General features: G+C 35.8%; 1 protein-coding gene across 1 annotated transcript in view; it reads right to left on the reverse strand.

Moving 5' to 3' along the window:
- Positions 1-23,926, reverse strand: part of LOC109111975 (oxidation resistance protein 1-like) — a 49,989-nt gene that overhangs the window by 16,781 nt on the left and 9,282 nt on the right. Inside the window, exons 3-6 of the mRNA XM_042776327.1 lie at positions 18,970-19,166; positions 11,800-11,885; positions 5,158-5,265; positions 4,083-4,199 (exon numbers count right to left, since the gene is read on the reverse strand). Of these exons, the coding sequence (XP_042632261.1) occupies positions 4,083-4,199; positions 5,158-5,265; positions 11,800-11,885; positions 18,970-19,166 (508 nt within the window). The remainder of the gene's footprint in view (positions 1-4,082; positions 4,200-5,157; positions 5,266-11,799; positions 11,886-18,969; positions 19,167-23,926) is intronic.

Genomic DNA, 23,926 nt, shown 5'->3' on the forward strand with positions numbered 1-23,926 from the left:
CTCAAAAGGAAATGCAAGCTTGTACCCCTGAATCTCTGGCAATGGGCAGCATGACCAGTAAATCCATGACCATATGGAGCCGGAGCTACACACAGGGACACAGACTAATCCCACAGAGATGACACAATCCATTTGGCAGCCTCAAAATGGCAGTCCAGGAAACAAATAAGACTCGTAAAACACACAAGGATAGATGAGCTCACAAGTAGCCATGGTGATCTTTCACAGATTTCTTCCTTCTTATTTGTCATCCAGTATCACCAATGGGACAAACATAGCTGGGAGGAACGAAGTTTGTCTGAATACAACGATTACTTGAATCTCTGGCCTCATAAAGAGTAACAGCTGTACCCAAAAGGGAAATTCATCGCCACCCCATTGTGGACACATCATTTACTCAACTTTATGACATTCCAAATATGTACAGGAGTACAAAAGGAGAAATGCTTAAGAATTTGATGGTTATTTTTTCTATTAATTTATAATTAACGGGGACTAAAGCTTCAAAAAAACACACAAATATATACAGTAGTCTTGTGCATTACAGTTAATGTCTATAATTCTATACAGGCAGCAAAAAAGTGGAAAAGGAAAAAACCCTAACAAAGAAATTAAAATAAGGTAAAATAAAACAAAAGGAGACCAAATAAAACAGACAATACAATACAAAAAAGAAAAAGAAAACAAAACAAGACAAGACAAAAAATAAGGCAAAATAAAACAAAAACAAACAAAACCACAAAACAAAAATAAATAAATAAATAACTAACTAAATAAAACAAGACAAAATAAGAACATAAGACAAAATAAAAATACAAACCGAAAAATAAGGCAAAATGAGACAAAAATACCCCCAAACAAAAAAAGATAAAATAATAATCTAAAATAAGACAAAAAAGGCAAAATAAAACAAAAAAGCAGGATCTCCTCTAATCACTTCAAGTTGAATTTTAATGAAAATTGTAACACAAATAAATAAAAGTTGTTACACTGTACAAATTGTGAATAAAAACAGAATGCAATGATGTGGAAGTTTCAAATTGCAATATTTTATTTAGAATACAACATAGATGACATATCAAATGTTTAAAAATGAATAATTTTAAGGGAAAAATAAGTTGATTTTAAATTTCATGGCATCAACACATCTCAAAAAAGTTGGGACAAGACCATGTTTACCACTGTGTGGCATCCCCTCTTCTTTTTATAACAGTCTGCAAACGTCTGGGGACTGAGGAGACAAGTTGCTCAAGTTTAGGAATAGGAATGTTGTCCCATTCTTGTCTAATACAGGCTTCTAGTTGCTCAACTGTCTTAGGTCTTCTTTATCGAATCTTCGGGCCCTATCATACACCCGGCGCAATGTGATGCAAGACGCAGCGCAAGTGTGTTTGCTAGTTTCAGTCCGGCGCCATTCGCATTTTCTCGTCCAGCGCCACGTCGTTTAATTAGCAAATGCATTTGCGCCCATTTGTGCGCCCACGGGCGTGCTGGTCTAAAAAAGGGGTGTGTTCAGGCGCATTGCTGGTGCATTGCTATTTTAAGGAGCTGAAAATAGACTGCGCCATAGACCAACTCAAACCTGATCTAAAGTCTGGCACAATGTTTTTTCTTTGTTATTTAAAGAGCGTGTTAGTATAGGCGGGTCCACAATGTGCGTACACGCTGCTTATTAAACACAGGGACGCACAGCAGCACACAAACATGCCAAATATTAAAAATTAAAGGATTGCAATGCACAAGAATTTTTTGTAGACTAATTAAATATAAAAATGCCTACATGTCATAATGGATAGTAATCGCATGTATCAGAATTAGGCTATCTATTTGCTCGCACACGAGCAGCTCCATTTCATCTCGGAGACGCGTTCTGTCTTTGCGCTTGCCAAATTCCGCTATGTAAATAGCAAATCTGTCATGGCACGAGCGCAACTGGCTCTTAAAGGGACTGGAAGATGAGACTCTGATTGGTTTATTGCACGTTACGCCCAAAAAACACCCATTACTCATTAAGAGAATAGGGACAACCCGTTTAGACCATGCGCCCGGGCGTGCCAACCGTTTTTCCGTCATTAAAATATCAAAAGTGGATTTGGACACGCCCTGAGTGCACCTGGGCCGTGCGCTTTACACTTTGCGTTTAGATCGTTAAAATAGGGCCCTTCATCTTTATGATGCGCAAAATGTTTTCTATGGGTGAAAGATCTGGACTGCAGGCTGGCCATTTCAGTACCTGGATCCTTCTTCTACACAGCCATGATGTTGTAATTGATGCAGTATGTGGTCTGGCATTGTCATGTTGGAAAATGCAAGGTCTTCTCTGAAAGAGACGACGTCTGGATGGGAGCATATGTTGTTCTAGAACTTGGATATACCTTTCAGCATTGATGGTGCCTTTCCAGATGTGTAAGCTGCCCATGCCACACGCACTCATGCAACCCCATACCATTAGAGATGCAGGCTTCTGAACGGAGCGCTGATAACAACTTGGGTTGTCCTCTTTAGTCTGGATGACATGGCATCTCAGTTTTCCAAAAAGAACTTCAAATTTTGATTCGTCTGACCACAGAACAGTTTTCCACTTTGCCACAGTCCATTTTAAATGAGCCTTGGCCCAGAGAAAACGCATGCACTTCTGGATCATGTTTAGATATGGCTTTTTTTTTTACCTATAGAGTTTTAGCTGGCAACGGCGAATGGCACGGTGGATTGTGTTCACCGACAATGTTTTCTGGAAGCATTCCTGAGCCCATGTTGTGATTTCCATTACAGTAGCATTCCTGTATGTGATGCAGTGCCGTCTAAGGGCCCGAAGATCACGGTCATCCAGTATGGTTTTCTGGCCTTGACCCTTACGCACAGAGATTGTTCCAGATTCTCTGAATCTTTGGATGATATTATGCACTGTAGATGATGATAACTTCAAACTCTTTGCAATTTTTCTCTGAGAAACTCCTTTCAGATATTGCTTCACTATTTTTCACACAGCATTTGGGGGAATTGGTGATCCTCTGCCCATCTTGACTTCTGAGAGACACTGCCACTCTGAGAGGCTCTTTTTACCCAATCATGTTGCCAATTGATCTAATAAGTTGCAAATTGGTCCTCCAGCTGTTCCTTATATGTACATTTAACTTTTCCGCCCTCTTATTGCTACCTGTTCCAACTTTTTTAGAATGTGTAGCTCTCATGAAATCCAAAATGAGCCAATATTTGGCATGACATTTCAAAATGTCTCACTTTCAACATTTGATATGTTATCTATATTCTATTGTTAATAAAATGTAAGTTTATGAGATTTGTAAATTATTCCCTTCCTTTTTTTACTCACAATTTGTACAGTGTCCCAACTTTTTTGGAATCGGGTTTGTATATATATATATATATATATATTACACTTATATTGATCCAAGCAGGTCTGGATGTATAGGAGTTTGGACACTGATTTGGATCTCTTGCCCAATTTAATTGTACAGGTTCAGCTCGGCGACTACAAATTAAAAAGCTGGTTAAAATAAATGGAAAATAATTGAATCAATGTAAAAATGCAAGCTATGCAAAGTGATAGTATAGAAACTCTCTTGCACTTTACATAGTCTACTGAATAAATCAAGACATAGACTGAATTAGTGTGAAATCACGTTCCAAGCCGTTTAACTTAATAACTTGCTGTTTTTTTAGCTGAATAAGTCTTCATATTATACTGAGCGGCCCTTAATGAAAACCAACTTATTACATCGATTATTGAATTTCTCCATCCTTGTTCCAAAACTTGGAAAAATATGCTTATACATCACAATGAGCTAAAAGATTACAGAACTTCAGTATTTTTGGACTTCAAAACTTCACAATGAAAAGCTAAATGAAAATTATGCATGCTCATGAGACAAAAAGCATGTGGCTGTACATATTATACCACAATTCTTCTGGCTTGAGTAACATCTGAAAATGATCAGACCTTGACATCCAAAATCCATATTTGAATTTAAAACAATGATGAAGGACAAACGTAACCCTGTCCTCTCACTATATACTGTATGATCCCCCTGGAAGCTTTGGATGAAGATTGAGATGACACTTACTGTGGTGGCCTTCTCCAGATCAGCCTCTGAAGAGGTGGGGGAGAGGGGGCTGATGGGACTGAGTGAGGGAGAGCTCTCCGCACTGGAGATGTATTCCGGATCAGGGACATACAGAACCTAAAGAGCAAGACACACACAGAATTGATATATTCATATCATCTCACATGCAAACAGCAAATGCCACAGCTTACAAAAGCGAAAAAATTACCATATATTTTTGGGAAATATTTCAGTGATTCCCACTTGCATATTTAAAATTTACATTGATAAATTCTACATGATTAAAAAAATCCAAAATTGTTTGACATAATAAATCCTTTCAATTTTCAGGTGGGATCTAGTTAATATAAAAAAAAAAAAAAAAAAAAAAAAATCTGTTTCTGTTCATAAATGGGCTGAATGACTGATAGATCTGTAGTTTTTGAAATAAATAAATTAAATTAAATGACATAAAATTAAAATAATATATTGGGATGATAAAGGCATAAAGACTACGCAGAATGAAACAGTCTCTAGGCAAGATTTTCATTTGAGCAAAAAAACAATTTGATTCTTACAAGTTTGCTGCTATAAACACAATAGTTATATCTATTAATATATTAATATAATATATTTGTAATGGCTCATCACAAAGTTTATGCAAAAGACTGGCTTGTTTTTTATAGCACCTACTTTGTCCTAAGCTTGGTTATATTTCTCTGCTTTCTTCACACCTCTTAACAAACAACTGTTGTGCGCTGTAAGAATAAAACAGCTCTAAATGAATTGTTCAAACACACATCACACAAAAAAATACTGAAAAGCATAAAGCATTCTTCTACAAAAGCCACCGTTCTTTCCAGAGGACTTTTTCCTTGTTATAATGGTCCCAGTTCTTACCCCGAGGATCATGATATCTCTGCTCATTAATGTTACAGTAAACTTAAGAGGCACCACGATGAATCTGCTACTTATGAAGGCATATTTTTTACCTTACCCTTTATTACACTAATCTCTGGGAAAAGCAATTGGCTGGAAGAGAGTTCAGCTGGACATAGAGACCATCTGCTCTAAAGATTACAACACCATAGAGTACCTTGCCAGCGACCACAGCGCGAGAGAATAGTTTGTTGAGTTGGACGAGCTCATTGGGAGTCGTGTCAAACTTCAACGCGATGCTGTTGATTGTGTCCCGGGACTCCACCTAGAGTTGAGGCACACAAAAGAAAAGTCAGATATTGTTTCGCTGGCTAAAAACAAAAAGTTCTAAAATGAAGACATCAGCTTTCAAGCAACAGGGCTGACAAAGCATTTGAATCTGTTGGAACAGCAAAACAAGGCCCTTGTGAAAACCAACCAATGCATTTTATGAGATGTTCACCTGTAACAGAATGCATCATCTAAAATTACGTAAACATAAACAATACTGTGAAATGTTGCAGAGATTGCATATTAAAATTGCTAAATTTTAAATTTTTCAATTTTGAGATGTCTAGTAATCTTAACACTTTGATTTCTGACTTCCAAAGATGTTTTAGTTGGTGAAACACATTTTATAAATGTCTTCACTGGCTGACAGATAAATAAAATAATCATTTCATTTTTAATAAATAAAATTAAATAAAATTCAATTAAAATAAAAAAAATTTAAATGACATTTTAAAAATCAAAATCGGAGTGATGAAGAAAAAATAAAGGAGAATGAAATAACCAATAGTCTCTGCATATAGAAAACCAAGGCCCTGAAAACCAACCAATATATTTTTCACAGATGTCCATATGTAACATAAAATGACAGTTCCTTTTTGTCTCCATTTGAATCTAAAAAACTTGCAATATTGAGAGAAAATATAGTGGGGTTTTTTATAATTGCTACATTCATCCAGTGTTTCATGATAATATGTAATCATATGTATCATATATAAAAGACACAAAAATGTAACCGTCAAGTTCAAACCCATGATACAAAACAGTTTAAATCCCCCTTTTGTGTGATTTTGTCCATTAAACCTAAATTAAACAGTTTTTATATAATCAAAAACTCTCTAGGCGTTAAAGTCAGTATCTTTCAAACATCACATTGTTTGTTTGCGGCTAAAGCCAGAGTATGGAGCCAGGTCAGCCTCAAAACAAAATTCATAAATGCACAGCACAATTTACATTTACAAAATCCAATTCGTAAATTCAAAACACAATTCATAAATACACAAGTAAAAGCATAAATATTTCCCCAAATGCATCTTACCTAAATAAATTTAATTTGAATTAATTTCCATCACACATTTATGAATGATGTTACATGTATTTATGGATCATTGAATCTGCATTTGCAAATCGTCACACGTGCATGGACTGCTTTGAATTTGTGTGCGGTATTTTTGAGGCCTTCCTGACAGGTTAAAGGGATAGTTCACCCAAAAATGAAAATTATGTCATTAATGACTCACCCTCATGTTGTTCCAAACCCGTGAGACCTCCGTTCATCTTCGGAACACAGTATAAGATATTTTAGATTTAGTCCGAGAGCTTTCTGTCCCTCCATTTAGAATGTATGTACGGTATACTGTCCACGTCCAGAAAGGTAATAAAAAACATCTTCAAAGTAGTCCATGTGACATCAGAGGGTCCGTTAGAATTTTTTTGAAGCATCGAAAATACATTTTGGTCCAAAAATATCAAAAACTACGACTTTATTCAGCATTGACTTCTCTCCCGGGTCTGTTATGTGCGCGTTCACAGCACTGCAGTTTTAGTGATATCCGGTTCGCGAACGAATCACTCGATGTAACCGGATCTTCTTGAAACAGTTCACCAAATCGAACTGAATCGTTTGAAACGGTTTGCGTCAACAATAAGCATTAATCCACAAATGACTTAAGCTGTTAACTTTTTTAACATGGCTGACACTCCCTCTGAGTTCAAATAAATCAATATCCCGGAGTAATTCATTTACTCAAACAGTACACTGACTGAACTGATGACCGAGCCAGATAACGAACGAAACATTGACTCGTTCTCGAGTCAAGAACCGGTTGCATCGGTTTTTCGGATCACCGTAGTGATGGGAAGTTCTGTTCTTTTCCGCGAACCGGTTATTTCGGACAGTTTGATTAAATAAACCGGTTGCCGAAAACGGTTCACCAGATCTTTTGCGCTCGACGTAATGACTTCATTGGCGATGATTGCCCTTGATTGAAGCCTTCGGTTTAGCCGCGCTCATAACATTAGCACAGAATCAGTTCAGAATCAATCACCAAAAGAACCAGTTCGGTTCAGACGCGCTGTGTGTCAGTCTGAATCACGCATGCGCAGTATCATCAGCTCCTCGGTTCTCGAACCGGACGCGTCCGACAGAAACGGTTCTTGACTCAAGGACGAGTCAATGTTTCGTTCGTTATCTGGCTCGGCTCGGTGTTCATCTTCAGTTCTCTCTTCACAGCAGTTCAGTCAGTGTACTGTTTGAGTAAATGAATTACTCCGGGATATTGGTTTATTTGAACTCAGAGGGAGTGTCAGCCATGTTAAAAAAGTTAACGATTTCAAACAATTCAGTTCGATTTGGTGAACTGGTTCAAGAAGATCCGGTTACATCGAGTGATTCGTTTGCAAACCGGATATCACTAAACTGCAGTGTTGTGAACGCGCTCATAACAGACCCTGGAGAGAAGTCAATGCTGAATAAAGTCGTAGTTTTTGATATTTTTGGACCAAAATGTATTTTCGATGCTTCAAAAAATTCTAACGGACCCTCTGATGTCACATGGACTACTTTGAAGATGTTTTTTATTACCTTTCTGGACGTGGACAGTATACCGTACATACATTCTCAATGGAGGGACAGAAAGCTCTCGGACTAAATCTAAAATATCTTATACTGTGTTCCGAAGATGAACGGAGGTCTTACGGGTTTGGACCGACATGAGGGTGAGTCATTAATGACATAATTTTCATTTTTGGGTGAACTATCCCTTTAAGATTCATAAACATCTTTTTTTGGAGGATGCTCCATTCAGCCAATCACGGTGAGCTTTTAATCCACCAATCAAAGCCCTCCTTACTGAACAGACTCAAGAAGCTCAACGCTGGACTTGTACTGTGTATTATTCCATGATCCCTTGATGTACAGAAATTTAATGGGTACTCTTCTTTTTTTTTTTAACACCTGATTATAATTTCTACAAAAATCACATTATGATTTATATCGTTCACACAAAATAAAGCTACCCGGTTAGCCTGCTGTCTTATACACCAAAGTTGCACATACCCTGTTTATTCAGATCAATCTGTAATGTTATTAAATAAGTGTTAAAGGTCCAGATATTTCATTTAATAACAACAATTATGTAATGTGTTCTGTTGTAAGTTAATAGTAGTAGTATCAGGTTTGCAGTAACTTCAGGCATTAAAAACAGCTACCACCACCAAAGGGAGTCAAAACAACAATAAAAAAAACAACGATTTCGACGATAAACTGAGTAATTTTAAATATGGTTTGTAGAGAGTAGTTTCTAAAGTTACCATCGTGACCAGCTAAAATCATAAGAAAATGCCATCAGATTAAAAAACGACTTTACTCACTCGTTGAGCCTGGTTTTCATCCTGGTTCCATCCATCATATTTGTGTAAACATTTTACATTTATTTAAGTAAGATGCATTTGGGGAAATATTTATGCTTTTACTTGTGTATTTATGAATTGTGTTTTGAATTTACGAATCAGATTTTGTAAATGTAAATTGTGCTGTGCATTTATGAATTTTGTTTTGTAAATGTATTATTTTTGTGACTGATCTGGCTTCATATCAAAGCGCTAACCTTCAGGATACAATATCTGATGATTGTCTACTTCACAAATTGGATTCAAGTATTTCTAAATCTCTAAATGTCAAGTTAAACATACAGAAGAGCACACAGAGAGATGTACTGAGCCACCTGAAAATCTTAAAACACACCAAAAACCAACCTCACCAAATAAAAACAAACCCATCTTCAAGCCACAAAGGATGTTTGGCACATAATTGATGAAACATTATGGAAACATCTATAGAAATTGAACTATGAAAACTGAATTGAGTCATTATTTTAAGACATTTAGCAGATGCTTTTATCCAATGCGACTAACAAATGGAAGCACATTTAGATTGCATGACGCATACATGTGTTTACTGCAATGATAACAATGAGGAATTCATCTTCTTGTGGCTTGTTGCAGTTGCAAGATGTGACGTGCGTACATTTTGATAAATCCCTAGGTGACAGGGTCTCAGATCACCAGATCACTCTGTCACCTGATCCAAATCATTGATTTTCATTGGGTATCGCTTACAGTCCAGCAGCCAGACATAAATAATTGAGGGTCATCTCACTGTCTGCATTCAATTTATCCTTCAGAGGGACCCTTCACTGAGTTTACTGATCGGTCTCACACATGTCTGCATATTATTATATAAATATACTTAAATATTACTTACATATTTTTTATAAATAAATACACATACACAAACACACTACCATTTAAGTTTGGAATAATTCGATTTTTGAAGCCTCTGAAATAAGTCTCTTCTGCTCACCAAACATGGTGCATATGTGCATGTATATATATACACCATCATCCAGTCCATCTGAGATTACGTGAAATACTGAGACTAAATCCAGAATAACTGTGGCAACATCTCCAAGACACTTGAAGAAACCTTCCTGAAAAGCTACCTGAAAAACTATGCGCAACTATACCACCAAGGACAAAAGCTGTTTTAAACACAAAGGGTGCTCACACCAAATATTGATTTGATTTAGTTCATAGAATTTAATTGATAAATAAAATCTATTTATGACATTATTTTTGAAAGCATCCTCACTTTACAGCACTTTTACACAAGCGCCTAAAACTGTTCACAGTACTCTAGCTTTGTAGGCAGGTTTCTTGAATTTTAGTTAATCATTACAATTAATTGGAAAATAAATTGTTTGTTAATGTAAACTGATATTTCCTACTTACACACTACAGCAGAAGATAGAACTAATTTTTTTTTTGTTGTTGTTGTTGGTGAAATTACTAGTGGCCTAAGAATTTTGCACAATACATACAAGACAGACAGACAGACAGACAGATAGATGGATCCCACTTCCATTATTGGTTATGGAATGGTACATGAATCTCACCACAACCTTAGCAATAAAGTACAATTGTTGTGTAGCTGTAAAAGCATTGATTGATTAAGCCCATCAATCTCTGTGATCACAGGGCCACAAATCACTATGATTGGTTAGTGCGGATATTAGGGTGTGGAATTACAGAAGGGAAAGTGTACGGTTTCACAACACTGACAATAAGAAAGAGAAAGGTGGGGGCTTGGTTACAAAACACCAACAGCACTACCTACAAAAAACCTTCGGGAAATTCTTTGTAATGCCTTTGTAGTAGTTTCAATAAACTTTCTCAGTGATCAGGGAATATAGAAAAGGCAAAAAAATCGATAACCCAAACCCAAGTATTAAAATTTGGTATGCACCTCATCCTGCACCATTTGTGCAACAGACACAAATCATTTTAAGTGACCAGACTCAGTTTTCCCCTGCTGGATGATAAAATGAATAAAAAGAATATCAGACTGGACCCAAACCTGAGAGAATTTCATAGAGAACATCATACGAAATTTGTAGTAGACTCTTTTGACCCGGACCAGTAAGCACTCACCTAGCAACCACCCAGTACAACTAAGCAACTACATAGCAACACTTCATGGCAAACACACTCAACTCCTCTTACCATCATAGCTGCTAGATTTGCAAGAGTACAACTCACATTTTTTTTCACCAGAAAATGCAAAAATCTACTTCTTGATATTGATATCATATTATAACAATTATACTACTAACTGAAATAATTTTAAATTGAAGCACTAAAATTACTAACTGGAAATAAATAAAATAAAATCAAACTAAACTTAAACTGAAGTAAAAATAAATTAAATCTAAATAGTAATATTTAATTCATTTCAAAACTAATTCAAAACAGTTATACAAAATTTAATAGTAAATTAACACTGTCCTGATATTATCTAATTCCAATATTAGATTAATGCTATAATTGAGAGAAAAAAAATTATAAACTACATGTACAAAAATAAACTACGAAATGAAAAAATAACAAATAAAAAACAAAATGGATTACATATACACAAAATTAAAAAATTTAAAAACTTTAATAAAAGATGTGCTGTATATATACACACACAGACTTTCTGAACAAAGCTCTATTCCACACAGTTAAATATTTAGCTAAAAGGTAGCCAGCTGACAGAAGCACAAGTCAGCCACCACCTCGTCCCCGCCTCCCTCTCGCAGCATCTCCACTGTTACCATGGAGAAAATCACTACCTGATTTGAGGTCATCTCAAGAGCATATAACACTCTCTCTCTTTCTCTCCCTCTTTCTCAAATCGATTAAGTCATTTTATTACACATTCACATATTTACCTTGCTTCACTGCTGCAAAAAGACAGCAGGTAAACTACCACCAACAACAGCAATTAAAGTCACTCCGGCAGCACATAATAACAGCCGTGCCGCGTGAATGAATCACACCTGATGTGCATGCTCACATTTCCATCCCAAACATAATTACATACATGCGGCTTTGTGTACACACATTCATCCTTAGTCAAGCACACAAACACACGTGGGTGCATTATGTAAACAGAGCCACCTGGATCAGACAAACAACATGTACTACTCACCACATACTCCATGGTGCCTTTGGGCCTCTGGAAGGATATCCTCCGCACATCTTTCCTCTCCAGCGCACACTTTTTCTGCCCGGTGTCTGAAAGTAAACGAGGGAGAGCGCGGGTTATGCTAGTCATGGTCCTCCTCTCTCTTCTCATCTTCTCTGCACTCCGCTCAGTCTGTTTTCCCCCCACCCCTTGCGTTTGTTCATCCGTTAGCACAAGCCGCAGAGCGAGAGAGAGAGAGGGGATGCTTGATAGTCCGCCTGCCTGCCCTGCACACAGGGGAGTGGCTCTCGCTGCCGCTGCCATGCAGGTCACTGTGTGCATGGATACACCTCTTCAGCCCACTCTACTGGGACATCAAACTCAGCCTGTTGTTCTAAGTATCCTGGTGCTGGAAAATGCTATTAAGCAATGGAGATGTTTTGTGAATGGGTTATAAATGTCATTTTTATGAGCATACTTAGTGGGGATCTATGCAGTGTGCCAGCTGATGCTATATGTGAACATCAGGGAGTTTATAGTACAGCAGATTTGATTTTGATATTTGGACATGACAAATAAAATAAGCTACATTTGGGCGATTTATGTTTGGATGATTCAAAAATGATGTGGTGATATTCTTTAAACTCAAGTTTATTGGAAAAATCACAACATTGTGGTTCCTCATTATTTTTCAGTATAATGTATTAAAATGTAAAATAATAAAATAATAAAATGCAAATGTAATAAAATAAAATATGGATATCCCTAGTCCAAATATAACTTCAATTTTATAAATCCATAAATTATTATAAAAAAACATGAATTATTAAATTATATACTGTTTAAATATATTAAACTCTAACAAATTACATTTTTTTTATTGTGCATAAATTCCAATCAAGCTGTAATTTGATAAATTCTTTTAAGAGAGTTTGCTTTCTAAAACCCCATAGGGCTGAAAGTGACCATTGTTGAAGAAAAATTACACACACACACACACACAAAGAAAAGAAGGATCATTAATTGACCCTTTTCATATTTCCGGGTTTCTCAGCAGCGGAAGTCGTAATAGTTGGGTTAACTTGAAGAGCAGTGAATGGGAGAGTACCACAAATAAAATTTTTTTGTATTCCCATTTCCTTAAATAGGAAAAGAAAAACTCCATGCTAGTGTTTTCATGACTTTCAATAAAAGGAAAAAAACTGATAACGGCAGTCAGAAGAGAGAACGATTAAATTTACCGTCCCTCCCATAGACGCTGCATTAGAAACACCCTCGCATTAGTGTTAACTATTTTTTTTTGTAATTTGATGCGAAGGCGATATAATACAAAGAATAGTGTTATAAATGTACATACTGTACATTTAAAAAAAAATACAAATGTGAAAAACTTTCGAGGATTTACGATGCTAATGACCGTTAAACACGTCATCACAGTCTTGTGAAAAGGGTCCATAACATTACTTGCAGAATATACATTATAGATTCCATTTCTACAGTCTTCAGTGTCACATCAGAAATCATTCTAATATGATGATTTGGTGCTAAAGAAACACTTACTATTATTATTATTATTATACTTATTTTGGTTATTATTATTATTATGAATGTTGAAAACAGATGTGTTATTTAATTTTTGTGAAAACAGTAATTCTTTTTTCCAGTTCGAAATAACAGCATTTCTGTAACATTATAAATGTCCTTACGGTCACTTTTAATTAATTTAATGAATCTTTACAGAAAAAATATTTTTTTAAATAAATAACCCAATAATACCAAAACCTGAATTTACAGCTGACACAAGCAGCCCACAAACACTGGCCTAAAGGACAACTGACAGCAAATCATTCCAGATATCCCCCATACCATCTACAACAAATCACTGCTCTCATCCTCTTATTATCTTGGCACCTCCGGCCATGACAGGATATTTTTAGAAGCAGGTTCCCACCGGTGGCGGAAATGGCTCCCTGACTGATACCCATAAACAGATGCCTTCACAGACGCTCACAGACGGGGTGAGGGGTCTTTGGGTGAGAATGGACGGTGTCCACTGTGGCACGGGTTTCCTGCAGAGTTTAGTTTCGATTCGCCCCAGACAAACTAATCAGGCTCACCTGGGAAAGTATAAGGTGGCAGGGTTAGAACTAGATGTTTAGAAGCAGAACTGACTGCTGATCATCTTTTGCTGAGACCTGGATTTTTAATCCAAAATGACCTTGAGAGAACACAAAAATGAAACTATACCTTCTCATTTTCTAAAAATAAGTTCTTCAAAAGGAAATCATCACTGCTATCACTAGTTACACATTCATGAAGACAGAACATCTAACTAGGGTGAGTTTGCAAAAACTTATTCTCATTAAATGTCTTTTCAAGGGATGATATACCTTCTGACTGGCCGGCCTCAACTGGTTCTTCGTTGTTCAAAGATTAAAGGAAGCTCGAGTGCCAGTTAAAGTCATTTTTTCCTCAGTGTATGCCTGATGTAAAGACAGCGTACCAGGACTGTTTGAAATGTCAGCTGCACACTTCAACACAAATGAGACTCCAGGGACTCCTCTGTCAAAGTACCTGAGCTAGAGGCTGTGAGGTGCTGAGGATACAGCTTTAACATTAAGCGAGACACATGCAGGCCAATTTATTCTGTGGTGTCCCTTTTGTCCCATAAATGTCCCATCATAATGAAACTGCAAGGACCAGCAGTTTAAGCAGAGCATTAAAGGGACCAGATATTGAAAAGGGGGATTTTACTTGTTCTTTTGAAATAAACGAGTTCAGTGCACCATTTGGACACTAAACTGCTTTCAATACCTCCTAGATGAATACTTAAGGCTGTGGCAAAGTTCTTTTTCATTCTTTGCTTAGGGGTAAAATGTAGTTTGAAATACCAATGCAGCTTTGTTAGTGAACATCGATCCATTTTGATTTATATGTAAATATGTGCTGGGCACTTTCCACTCAATAACAAAACCAAACCGACAAAAATGACAGGGGTGAGAAAGCAGCACTTAAGAAAGCATTTGATAATAGCGATGTGGATATGCTTGCATGAGCTCTGCAATTCGCACTCTAGTCAAGTCGTGACACGTTTTTTTATATAGCACTTTATACAGTGGATTGCTTTAAAGCAAACAGCTTTACAGTGCGAAATATGAAAAAAAGAGTGTCAGTGTCACTTTTAATTAGAATTACAACTTCAGTTCTACTATAAAGCAGCTCTCCAGTTAGTTCACGTTTTCACTCATTTCTGACCTCAGTGGACTGAACAGAAGAAATTATACAGAGAAGATTTCCATGTCAAAGAAGGTGGAGTCTCAGACCACACCTACCTATTCCATAATTGCCACGGACCAATGGTGATTTCAAGGTGTTTACCAGCTAAAGTGAACTTTTCCAGAATTTCACATTGCAATTTGCTGAATTCTATTTAAAAAAATTAGCACCATGCTGGCTTGGAATTACATGACCATTTTATATTTAACTATTAGGCCAACTTATTAATGGCTTTCATTTTACCAGTATGCATCACTTCAGGCTGACAAATGTTTATCTAGAGGGAGGATATGGTCATCTCAATATAAGGTCCTTACTCTTTAAGGCAGAGTAAAAAAAAATGTTCTGAAAACAGATTTATGTCTGCATATGCACTCAGGATTGCAGCATTTGTTCTCTTGCAGTGAGATTTGCCGGAGACGAAAGCAGAGAGAGAGAGGGCTTGGAAAATGTTTAGGTCAGCTGTGAGAAATACCAACTCAGCAGTCTACCGTCTCCTCCCATCACCTGCCACATTACAGAGAAGTGGAGCAGGACTCCCAAGTCATTACATGGATTTATAATCTGCTGTCAATCAAAGTGCCTGTCACTCCCTTCACTCCCCTGCTGTGGGGTTGCACGAGTTACTCAAATAAACTCGTTCTTCAGTGGCTCTACAACTTTGAATTGCTTTAGGAGTAGAGATTGATTATTTCTGAAAAGCGATAGAGATAAATCATGAAAAAGCTTCATATATTGAGTCAAATCATCCTTGCACCTAGCAGTCTCACTTTGCTTCCACAATAAATATTTAATATATTCGATGTAATCTGTCTGAGCTTTGTTTTTTGTTTTTATATATTATTTTATATATTTTTAATAATAGTAATAATAATAATAAATATTAATAATAACACATTAAAACAATATAATTAATACTTATTGGGGGGGGGGGCACTTTTAATTTACAACATCTTAATTATTCTGCATTTTTTACATTTCAGTAATTTGTTATCTATAGTCTATATAATGCAAGTTTAAAACACCCCCTGCTGGCTGATGTCAATAGTGTCTGCAAATGTGGGTAAAACTTCCTAGTTATATAATTGTATGTATGCACACACACACACACACACACACACACACACACACACACACACACACACACACACACACACATATATATATATATATATATATATATGACCCATTTTTTGTGTAATGTTGACTTACAGGCACTGGTCAAGCTTTCACAATATTATCCAGAAAGAAAACAAATAAATGCCATATTTTATGACATTTATTGTAGACTGAGTATGGGGAAGTACCACTTGCAATTTCCATCCAGTCTATTTTGTTTTTCTACAGGAGTTCTGGATCTATTGCACTTCACTTGAGAAGATTGGTTTTTGAGAGCGTGTATGTGTGCGTGTTTGTGAGGGAGCCACATACGAGGCAATTCTGAGTGTTGTGGTTCAATCTCCAATACACGCACACAGCTATAAAAGGCTTTAAAAGCCAAGAATGCTGCACTGTGATTTTTCTTTAACCCCTGATGGTTCTGAAAAAACACAGATAGCTTCCAGGACATCAAATATACTTCATGTTAACGTAACAACCAGATCCATTAGATGCAGGAGCAACATTTAAGAACATGTAAAAATTTGTAAAGCCTCTGTGTCCCATATCGAAGTTACACTGATAAAATGTTTATAAAAAGCAGTTATATACACTCAGATGTTATAATGCTTAGGACGGCGAACAAATCACCATGATTAACAGCCTAATTAGTTTGACTTGGTGCATTTAGGAAACAAGACCGGCAGAGATCTGATCAAAGGGCTTTGATTAAAACCTTTTCTCAACAGAGAGTTAATTGGGAGAGACACCCGACAGCAGAACTGCATCATAGATCCCACGAGACTGAACAGAAACCTCGGGCTGGTGTCGACCCTGCGCTGCAGGTAACACTGAGAAACATTAGCCGTGACGGAAGCAATGCTAGGATGACACAAAATACCCCCATTATCTGTCCTTTGGAAAAAAAGTAATTACTGCATGCTCACAAGGTTAACCAAGCTTATGCAGAGGCTGTCTGGGTATGAAACGACACAAAATGCACGTTTATGTGCTCACCTGAGGGTAAGAGTGCATTTATTCACCTAAAATGCTTCTGAAATGGGCTTTTTGAGGAAGTCTGAAGCATCATGGCTATTTGTAGTCGTGCTCAAGAGATCAAAAGCTGTTTGCAAAAAGAGCTTGAAATAGCAAGGCTAGTGGAAATTCACTATTGTGGATGTTCTTGGTATTTCGGTGCATTATTTATTGTGAACAACCTTGTAAAAATACTGTTCTGCTAGCAACTTTCAAACTGTTTGGTCTAGAAAGTCCTCTGAGCTTCAAATGACCCAGGGAACCAAAAACATGGTGGTTTTAATTTGGAGCCCAACTAGATTGTCCACGATTTTGGAATTTAGAACTGTATTGTTTTCTTTACACCACTCACCACAAAAGTTACATTTTTAAGAATTTCTCATTATTACACCCAAATGAAACTGATGAAAAAGCAAAACTGGAAGGGAGACTGCAAATTGCCAAATGTTAAAACAAAATTCAGTTTTTTTGCCATTGACCACAAAGATTCCAAAAAAAAAAAAAAAAAAAATAGGAAATAAAATTAAAGAAAAAATTAGATAAAGTGATAATGGCAAAGAACTACCCAGATTTTACACTTCTCCTCAAAAGTTTGGGGTCAGTAAGACTTCCTTGAAAGAAATAACACTTTTATTTAGCAAGAATACATTCATTTGATCAAAAGGGTAGGTAAAGACATTTATAATGTTACAAACAGCTACGATTTCACATAAATTCTGTTCTTTTGACTTTCTATTTATCAAAGAATCTTGAAAAAAAAAAAACGTATCATGGTTTCCACAAAATAAACTGTTTTCAACACTGATAATAAAAAGAAATGTTAAGCAGCAAATCAGCATATTAGAATGACACTGAAGACTGGTATAATGATACTGAAAATTCAGCTTTGCATTGCAGGAATAAATTATCATTTCAATGACATTAATATAGAAAAAAAAATATTTTAATATTTCACAATATTACTGTTTTTGCTGTATTTTGAACAAATAAATGCAATAAATGTAGTCCTAGTGAGTATAAGAGACTTTCAAAAATATTAAGGAATCTAACTGATCCCAAACTTTTGAATGGTAGGTTATATCTTTCGAAAAGTTTAAAAGACTGAGTATAACCCATTTGAAATGGCCAGATTCATTAAGATGCTACAGTTCAGGTAAAAGTGTGTTTATTATGGTTTCTGTAAGAATTCTCTGCCTGAGACTACAGCACCTCCTGCAACTTAAGAGTAATTACTCTGTGTGTGTGTGTGTGTGTGTGTGTGTGTGTGTGTGTGTGTGTGTGTGTGTGTGTGTGTGTGTGTGTGTGTGTGTGGACGTCCACAGAGGGATGAGATCCTCTTTTCTCCTCCAATTACAGTATCAAAGGTATCCATTTTCCTCTTGGCACAGGGCCAGAGAGCCAGTTCCTGGCCAACACCAGATTAAGCATAACTAATAAGTCTCACTGGACTATTTCTTTCTATTGTAAGACGATGTTAATGTTACAATGTTCGATTTAGACTAGATGGGGATCTTCCTCCAAGATGCTTTCTAATGCAGCATAGCACATTCAGTAAGTATTTCTACAACCTAAAATCATTAAGTATTTATAATTAGATGAAAACAAAAAACAAATACATTGTGTGATTAATACTGAAATAATAAAAATACAAAAGAAATACTGAAATAATAACATAAGATAGGCTGTTTTGCTCAGGAAGCCACAGGAAATCCAAATCTGTCCCTAAAGAACAGACTGAAACCCAACAAAACTGGCAGAAAGGTTAGTGAAGAAGATCTCACGCACCTATGGTATACCCTCGCTTGAGCTCTCCACGACGTGGACTACGAGCCTTTTGGATGTTAGTGGTACTGATCCCCTTTTCTTCACTTATGGCTGTTCTGGCCACATTCTGTATGAGGGGCGATGCCAGCAGGTCTTTGACAAGAGAACCAGCATAACCCTCACCGGGGATGTCTACTGACTGGGACTTTTTCTTCAACCTAGAATAAAGAAAGGAAAAATATGCACTCAATTTAAAAGACAATTTCTGCAATAAATATTTTTATTCAAATTTTATAAATACATTTTAAAATAAATCAAATTTGACTGATTGACTGATTTTTTTTTTAAGTAATTAATACTTTTAATCAGCTAGGATGCTTTACATTGATCCAAAGTGACAGTAAAGTGACAGTAAAAAGTGCAGTAAAGGAGGAAGCCGACGACCACTGGCTACGAACAGCATAAGTGATGGAGACAGACAGGCAGCCCTGTCCAGATGAACTGACCTAGATCCAGAAAGCACAGTCTGAAGACTCAAACTCACTCATTCACCCGAGCAATGAGCTCAAGACACACAACTCCAGGACAATAGAAAGCATAATACTGCTAAGACCATTTCATAGGTCTTTTTAGGAATTAACAAATAATGTGTTACTCATGTTCGAGCTCAGCAATCTCAGACATCGATATTGAAAAGCATCATGGTAATGTCAATAAACACTGAAAAACTAAAACAGGTTGCTAAAGGATATTGCTGTTGACATTGGTAAATGAGGGCTTCATTCTCACGGCTAGATCACCTGATTTATTGTCCCATAGGGAGACATTAAGACGCCATAAATCTGGGCTGAACTTATCAGCTAATGGATATACTCTCATTTACAACAGGCAATTGTCACGGTAGATGTGAAACTGCTCACCAGAAGACTTCTACATGTCAACAGCATTCTTTATGTAAGAGTTTATCAACAACACCCAGGTAACCATTCATCTGCAGAACTGCCTACTATAACTGGTTGTGATTTGAGAATTTCCAAAACTGACAAAAGAAACCTTACATGAAGAAAACCGGAAAAAAAAAAAGGTTCCCCTTTTATATTAAGTGGCCTTAACTACTATGTACTTACATTTTAATTAATCATTTTGTACAAAGTACTTATTGTGTACATACATGTTTTTACATTGTACTTATATTTTAAAAATACCTTTTTGTTATTAAATATGTAATTATTTTCTGTAATTACATTTATAATTACACTGTTGACCCATCCCTTACACCTTAACCCACCCTTAAACCTACCCATACCACCAAACCTGTCCCTAACCTTACCCATATTCCACCTCAATAGCAGCAGAAGAGTTTTGCAATACAATATGATCACAATAAGTACATTGTACTTATTTTTTGATGCAAGTACATAGTAGTTAAGGCCACTTAATATAAAGTGGGACCAAAAAAAAAAAAAAAACTAACCGAAAGGATACTTTCAGGGTTTTCACCAATGGATTTCCATGCTTGTCCTGTCATTTGAGATTGAAACTAGATTTTTTACAATTTTGTCAATTGCATCCAATAAAAACTTGTGAGGTGAAGTTACAATTTCCTAACATTTCCCAGCTAATCCATGATCATAAGAATGCTGTTATTTGTGAAATTAATGCAATTTCTGTTTTTTTTATTATTATTATTATTATTATTATTATTATTTTAGTTCACTATTTAGCACAAAGTAACAAGTAAATGTATCATACACAATGAAAAAACTGTTGTAAAAACAACAACTTTTTGTTTTAACTGCTAGTAAATTTAAACAATAATTGAAATTCTAAAGGAGAAAAACTGAAATGGTATTCTTTTGTAAAAAGAAGGCCTACTTCAATAATCTTTGTTTAGGGTCTCACTCATGAAACAATCTGAACAAATTCCTTGAAAAACGCTATTTGCATGTAAACTGCTGCACTGTTGCTTTTGACACGAAAATTTCTAAATAAATCATAAAACACATATTAAGCTCATTGAATAAAACAGTGTAGGTTGTAAGTGACAGCAAGTTTGAATGTTGGGTTCACTGGACAATCCCTTTTCAAGTATTTGAAAAAGCTTAAAAAAAAAAAAAAAAAAGAACACTGTTAAGTGACAAAAAGATTAATGCATTAAAACTACCAGTTATCATTCATAATATTTCTGCATCAGCATGGAACGTTTAGCGAGGGGAAAGAGAGCATTAACTGAGATTATGACATATTTTAAGCTACTCAAACTCCTGCTGACAAAAACTTCTTAAATATTACATAACAGCAGCAGGTGGAAGACTGATGCCCTGTGGGAGCTGATCTTATTAGGAAGTAAAATATTAACTAACCTTTATCTGAGTATTACTGTTCTGATTTATATATTACCTAAATGTCTTGTTATATTTTCAGCCAAATGCAAGTAGAAGTTGAGAGCCTTTCAAGGCATAACAAAATTTTTCAAATTTTCCCTATTCAAAAAATTTAAGAGACTTACATGCAAACATATAAAAGTAAGGTCTCTAAATAGCACCATCACCAATTCAATACAATGTCAACAAAATGGTTAAACCCAGCAGTGAGCTTGTTATTGTACATGCCTGATGATGAGCAATATTAAATATTCACATTCTGTGCCTTCCTCGAACAGTTTCTGACATCAAAGTCTGGAACTGGGTCATTGTTGAATGTTGTACAAAAACAAACACTAACAAGAAAAAAGCCAAGGTGGAAATGCACAAATGAGTCTAAAATAGCAGAAGAAAAAGATTTCTGGAACTAACTGTTAATGCAGCAAATTAATTTGCATGACTTGGCTTTTTGAATTGACTTTACATGGCTTTATTTCATGTGCAATGGGCAATTTTAGATATACTTTATCATGACTTGGCCTTAGCCATCAACTTAGCCTTTTTAATGAGGCTATAGCACTGCTGTAGTAAAACAGTATTTGTTTCTTAGAGCAGTTACAGATTACAGATCTGTTTTGACAGCGTCACCTTCAGCAGGGGAAAAACATAGCTAAATGCCAAATTAAAAAAAAAAAAAAAATCAATAAAATAATCAAATTAATATGGCTAAATTACAAGTAAAAACAAGAAAAGAGGGAAAAAAATATTCAGTTAGGATCATTTTAGGCTTCCTACATCTTTTCACCAATGAATTCATGCCTTTTCCAACCATCTGAGATTGAAACTGGATTTTCATTTTTAATAGCATAAAATTAAAATGTAATTTGAGAAGCAAAACAAATTTTAAAATACTTATTAAAAGGATTTCTATTTTAGTTTTATTTCTATTTTGGCCCACAATTTGTATCAGTCACTCGTAATAAAATCTCATCCTAATGCTAATAAAATGATTTGATTATTCAGCCATATTTAAATACCATCAAATGAAAAGCAGAGCTCGAAATATGCAGAATTTAACAAGCCAAGCAGAAAGACATTCAGCATTTCTATTAAAAGCCAGCAAGGACACTCTGTTAGACAGAAACCAATCAATTTTGCTGAGAGGTTGCTCTGTTCAACCAGTCAAACAGAATTCAGATTACTATAAATGTGCCCTTCAGTATAAAAAAAAAAAAAGGAAGTCCATTTGGAGTGTATTCAAATGATGGTATTTCTCTGGAGATTTGGATGCAATATTAAATTATTTCATGCTGAAATTAAATACATATTCTTTGCATAAGTTTCTCAGCAATGCCAAGCTAATTTCAATATGACTATAAATTGCACTGTTTCATCTGATGCTTTTCTCCCCCCTCATCCCTCTCAAAGCATCAGCCGAGGTCTCCAAGCTTATTACGCAAGCACTTGAGTTTCTAGTACAAGCTGCATAATCCACTCTAAGAAAAGTACTTTGTGTTCCTTCATGCTCTCATAGGTAGACACTCTTGTTATTGAAAAGTTTCCTGCCTTTCTGCAAACGACAGACTAAATTAAGTAGTCTTTGAAAAGTCAAACTAAATTAAGCAAGGTTGGAGATAGTTTAACTCTACAGACGACTATCTTAGAGGATGAATCAGTCCAAAAATAAAAAGATTTGTTACAAATTAAGGAAGGCCTAAAGGCAAGTTCTCAGTATAGTAATTTTTAATAGTTACACTGGTATGTAAGTTACCTATACACACATTTCAATGCAATATTTTAAGAACCTCAGGGTCTTCTTCCACTTTACTGATCTTTTTCTCAAGGAAAGCATGTCTTCCTTTTTCAGGAGGTCTTTAAAACTTTTTCTAGGAAGTGCAGTGAGTGAATTAAACGCATCTACAGAACAGTCACTCTGAATTAGCAGAGTGCTCATTGTTTGTGCGGTTTAAGCTCTGTGGTTAGGGGCCTCTGCACAGCCACAAACTGTGTGCATGGGTGATTATGTTTAAAAGGATATGCACTATATAGGGCTTCACATCAAAAAAATGCCCTATAGTATTGCCTTCCTAAAATATTTTTTTTTTTTTGTCCTCTTGCATAATTCAGATGGGACTGCATGTTTCATTTATCCCACAAGAAATGCTTTTCATCTTAAAACACTATCTGTGGAGAAGGCATAGCATCACTCTGGTTATAGTCTTTGCTATAAAACTTACTGTTCAAGCCTCTACAGAGCCTTTTATGCTCACCAATAATGTATGATAATATCCAAAATACAGTAAAAACAGTAATATTGTGAAATATTTTTTCAAATTAGATACATTTTAAAAAGTAATTTATTCCGGTGATGGTGAAGCTGAATTTTCAGTAGCCATTACTCCAGTATTCAGTATCGCATGATTTTTCAGAAATCATTTGAATATGCTCAAGAAACATTTCTTTGAATGGTGGTGTATCTAATTCTGTACTTCAGTTTTTTAACTGTACTTTTTTACCTTAGTATTAAAAGAGAAACTGATTAGGAAACAACCACTGTTTTTAGTATCACTGGGATACTATTATAGTTTTCTTTATATATTATGAATTTGTCTTTC

The sequence above is a fragment of the Cyprinus carpio genome, chromosome A19, assembly GCF_018340385.1.
Source record: "Cyprinus carpio isolate SPL01 chromosome A19, ASM1834038v1, whole genome shotgun sequence".
NCBI lineage: Eukaryota > Metazoa > Chordata > Actinopteri > Cypriniformes > Cyprinidae > Cyprinus > Cyprinus carpio.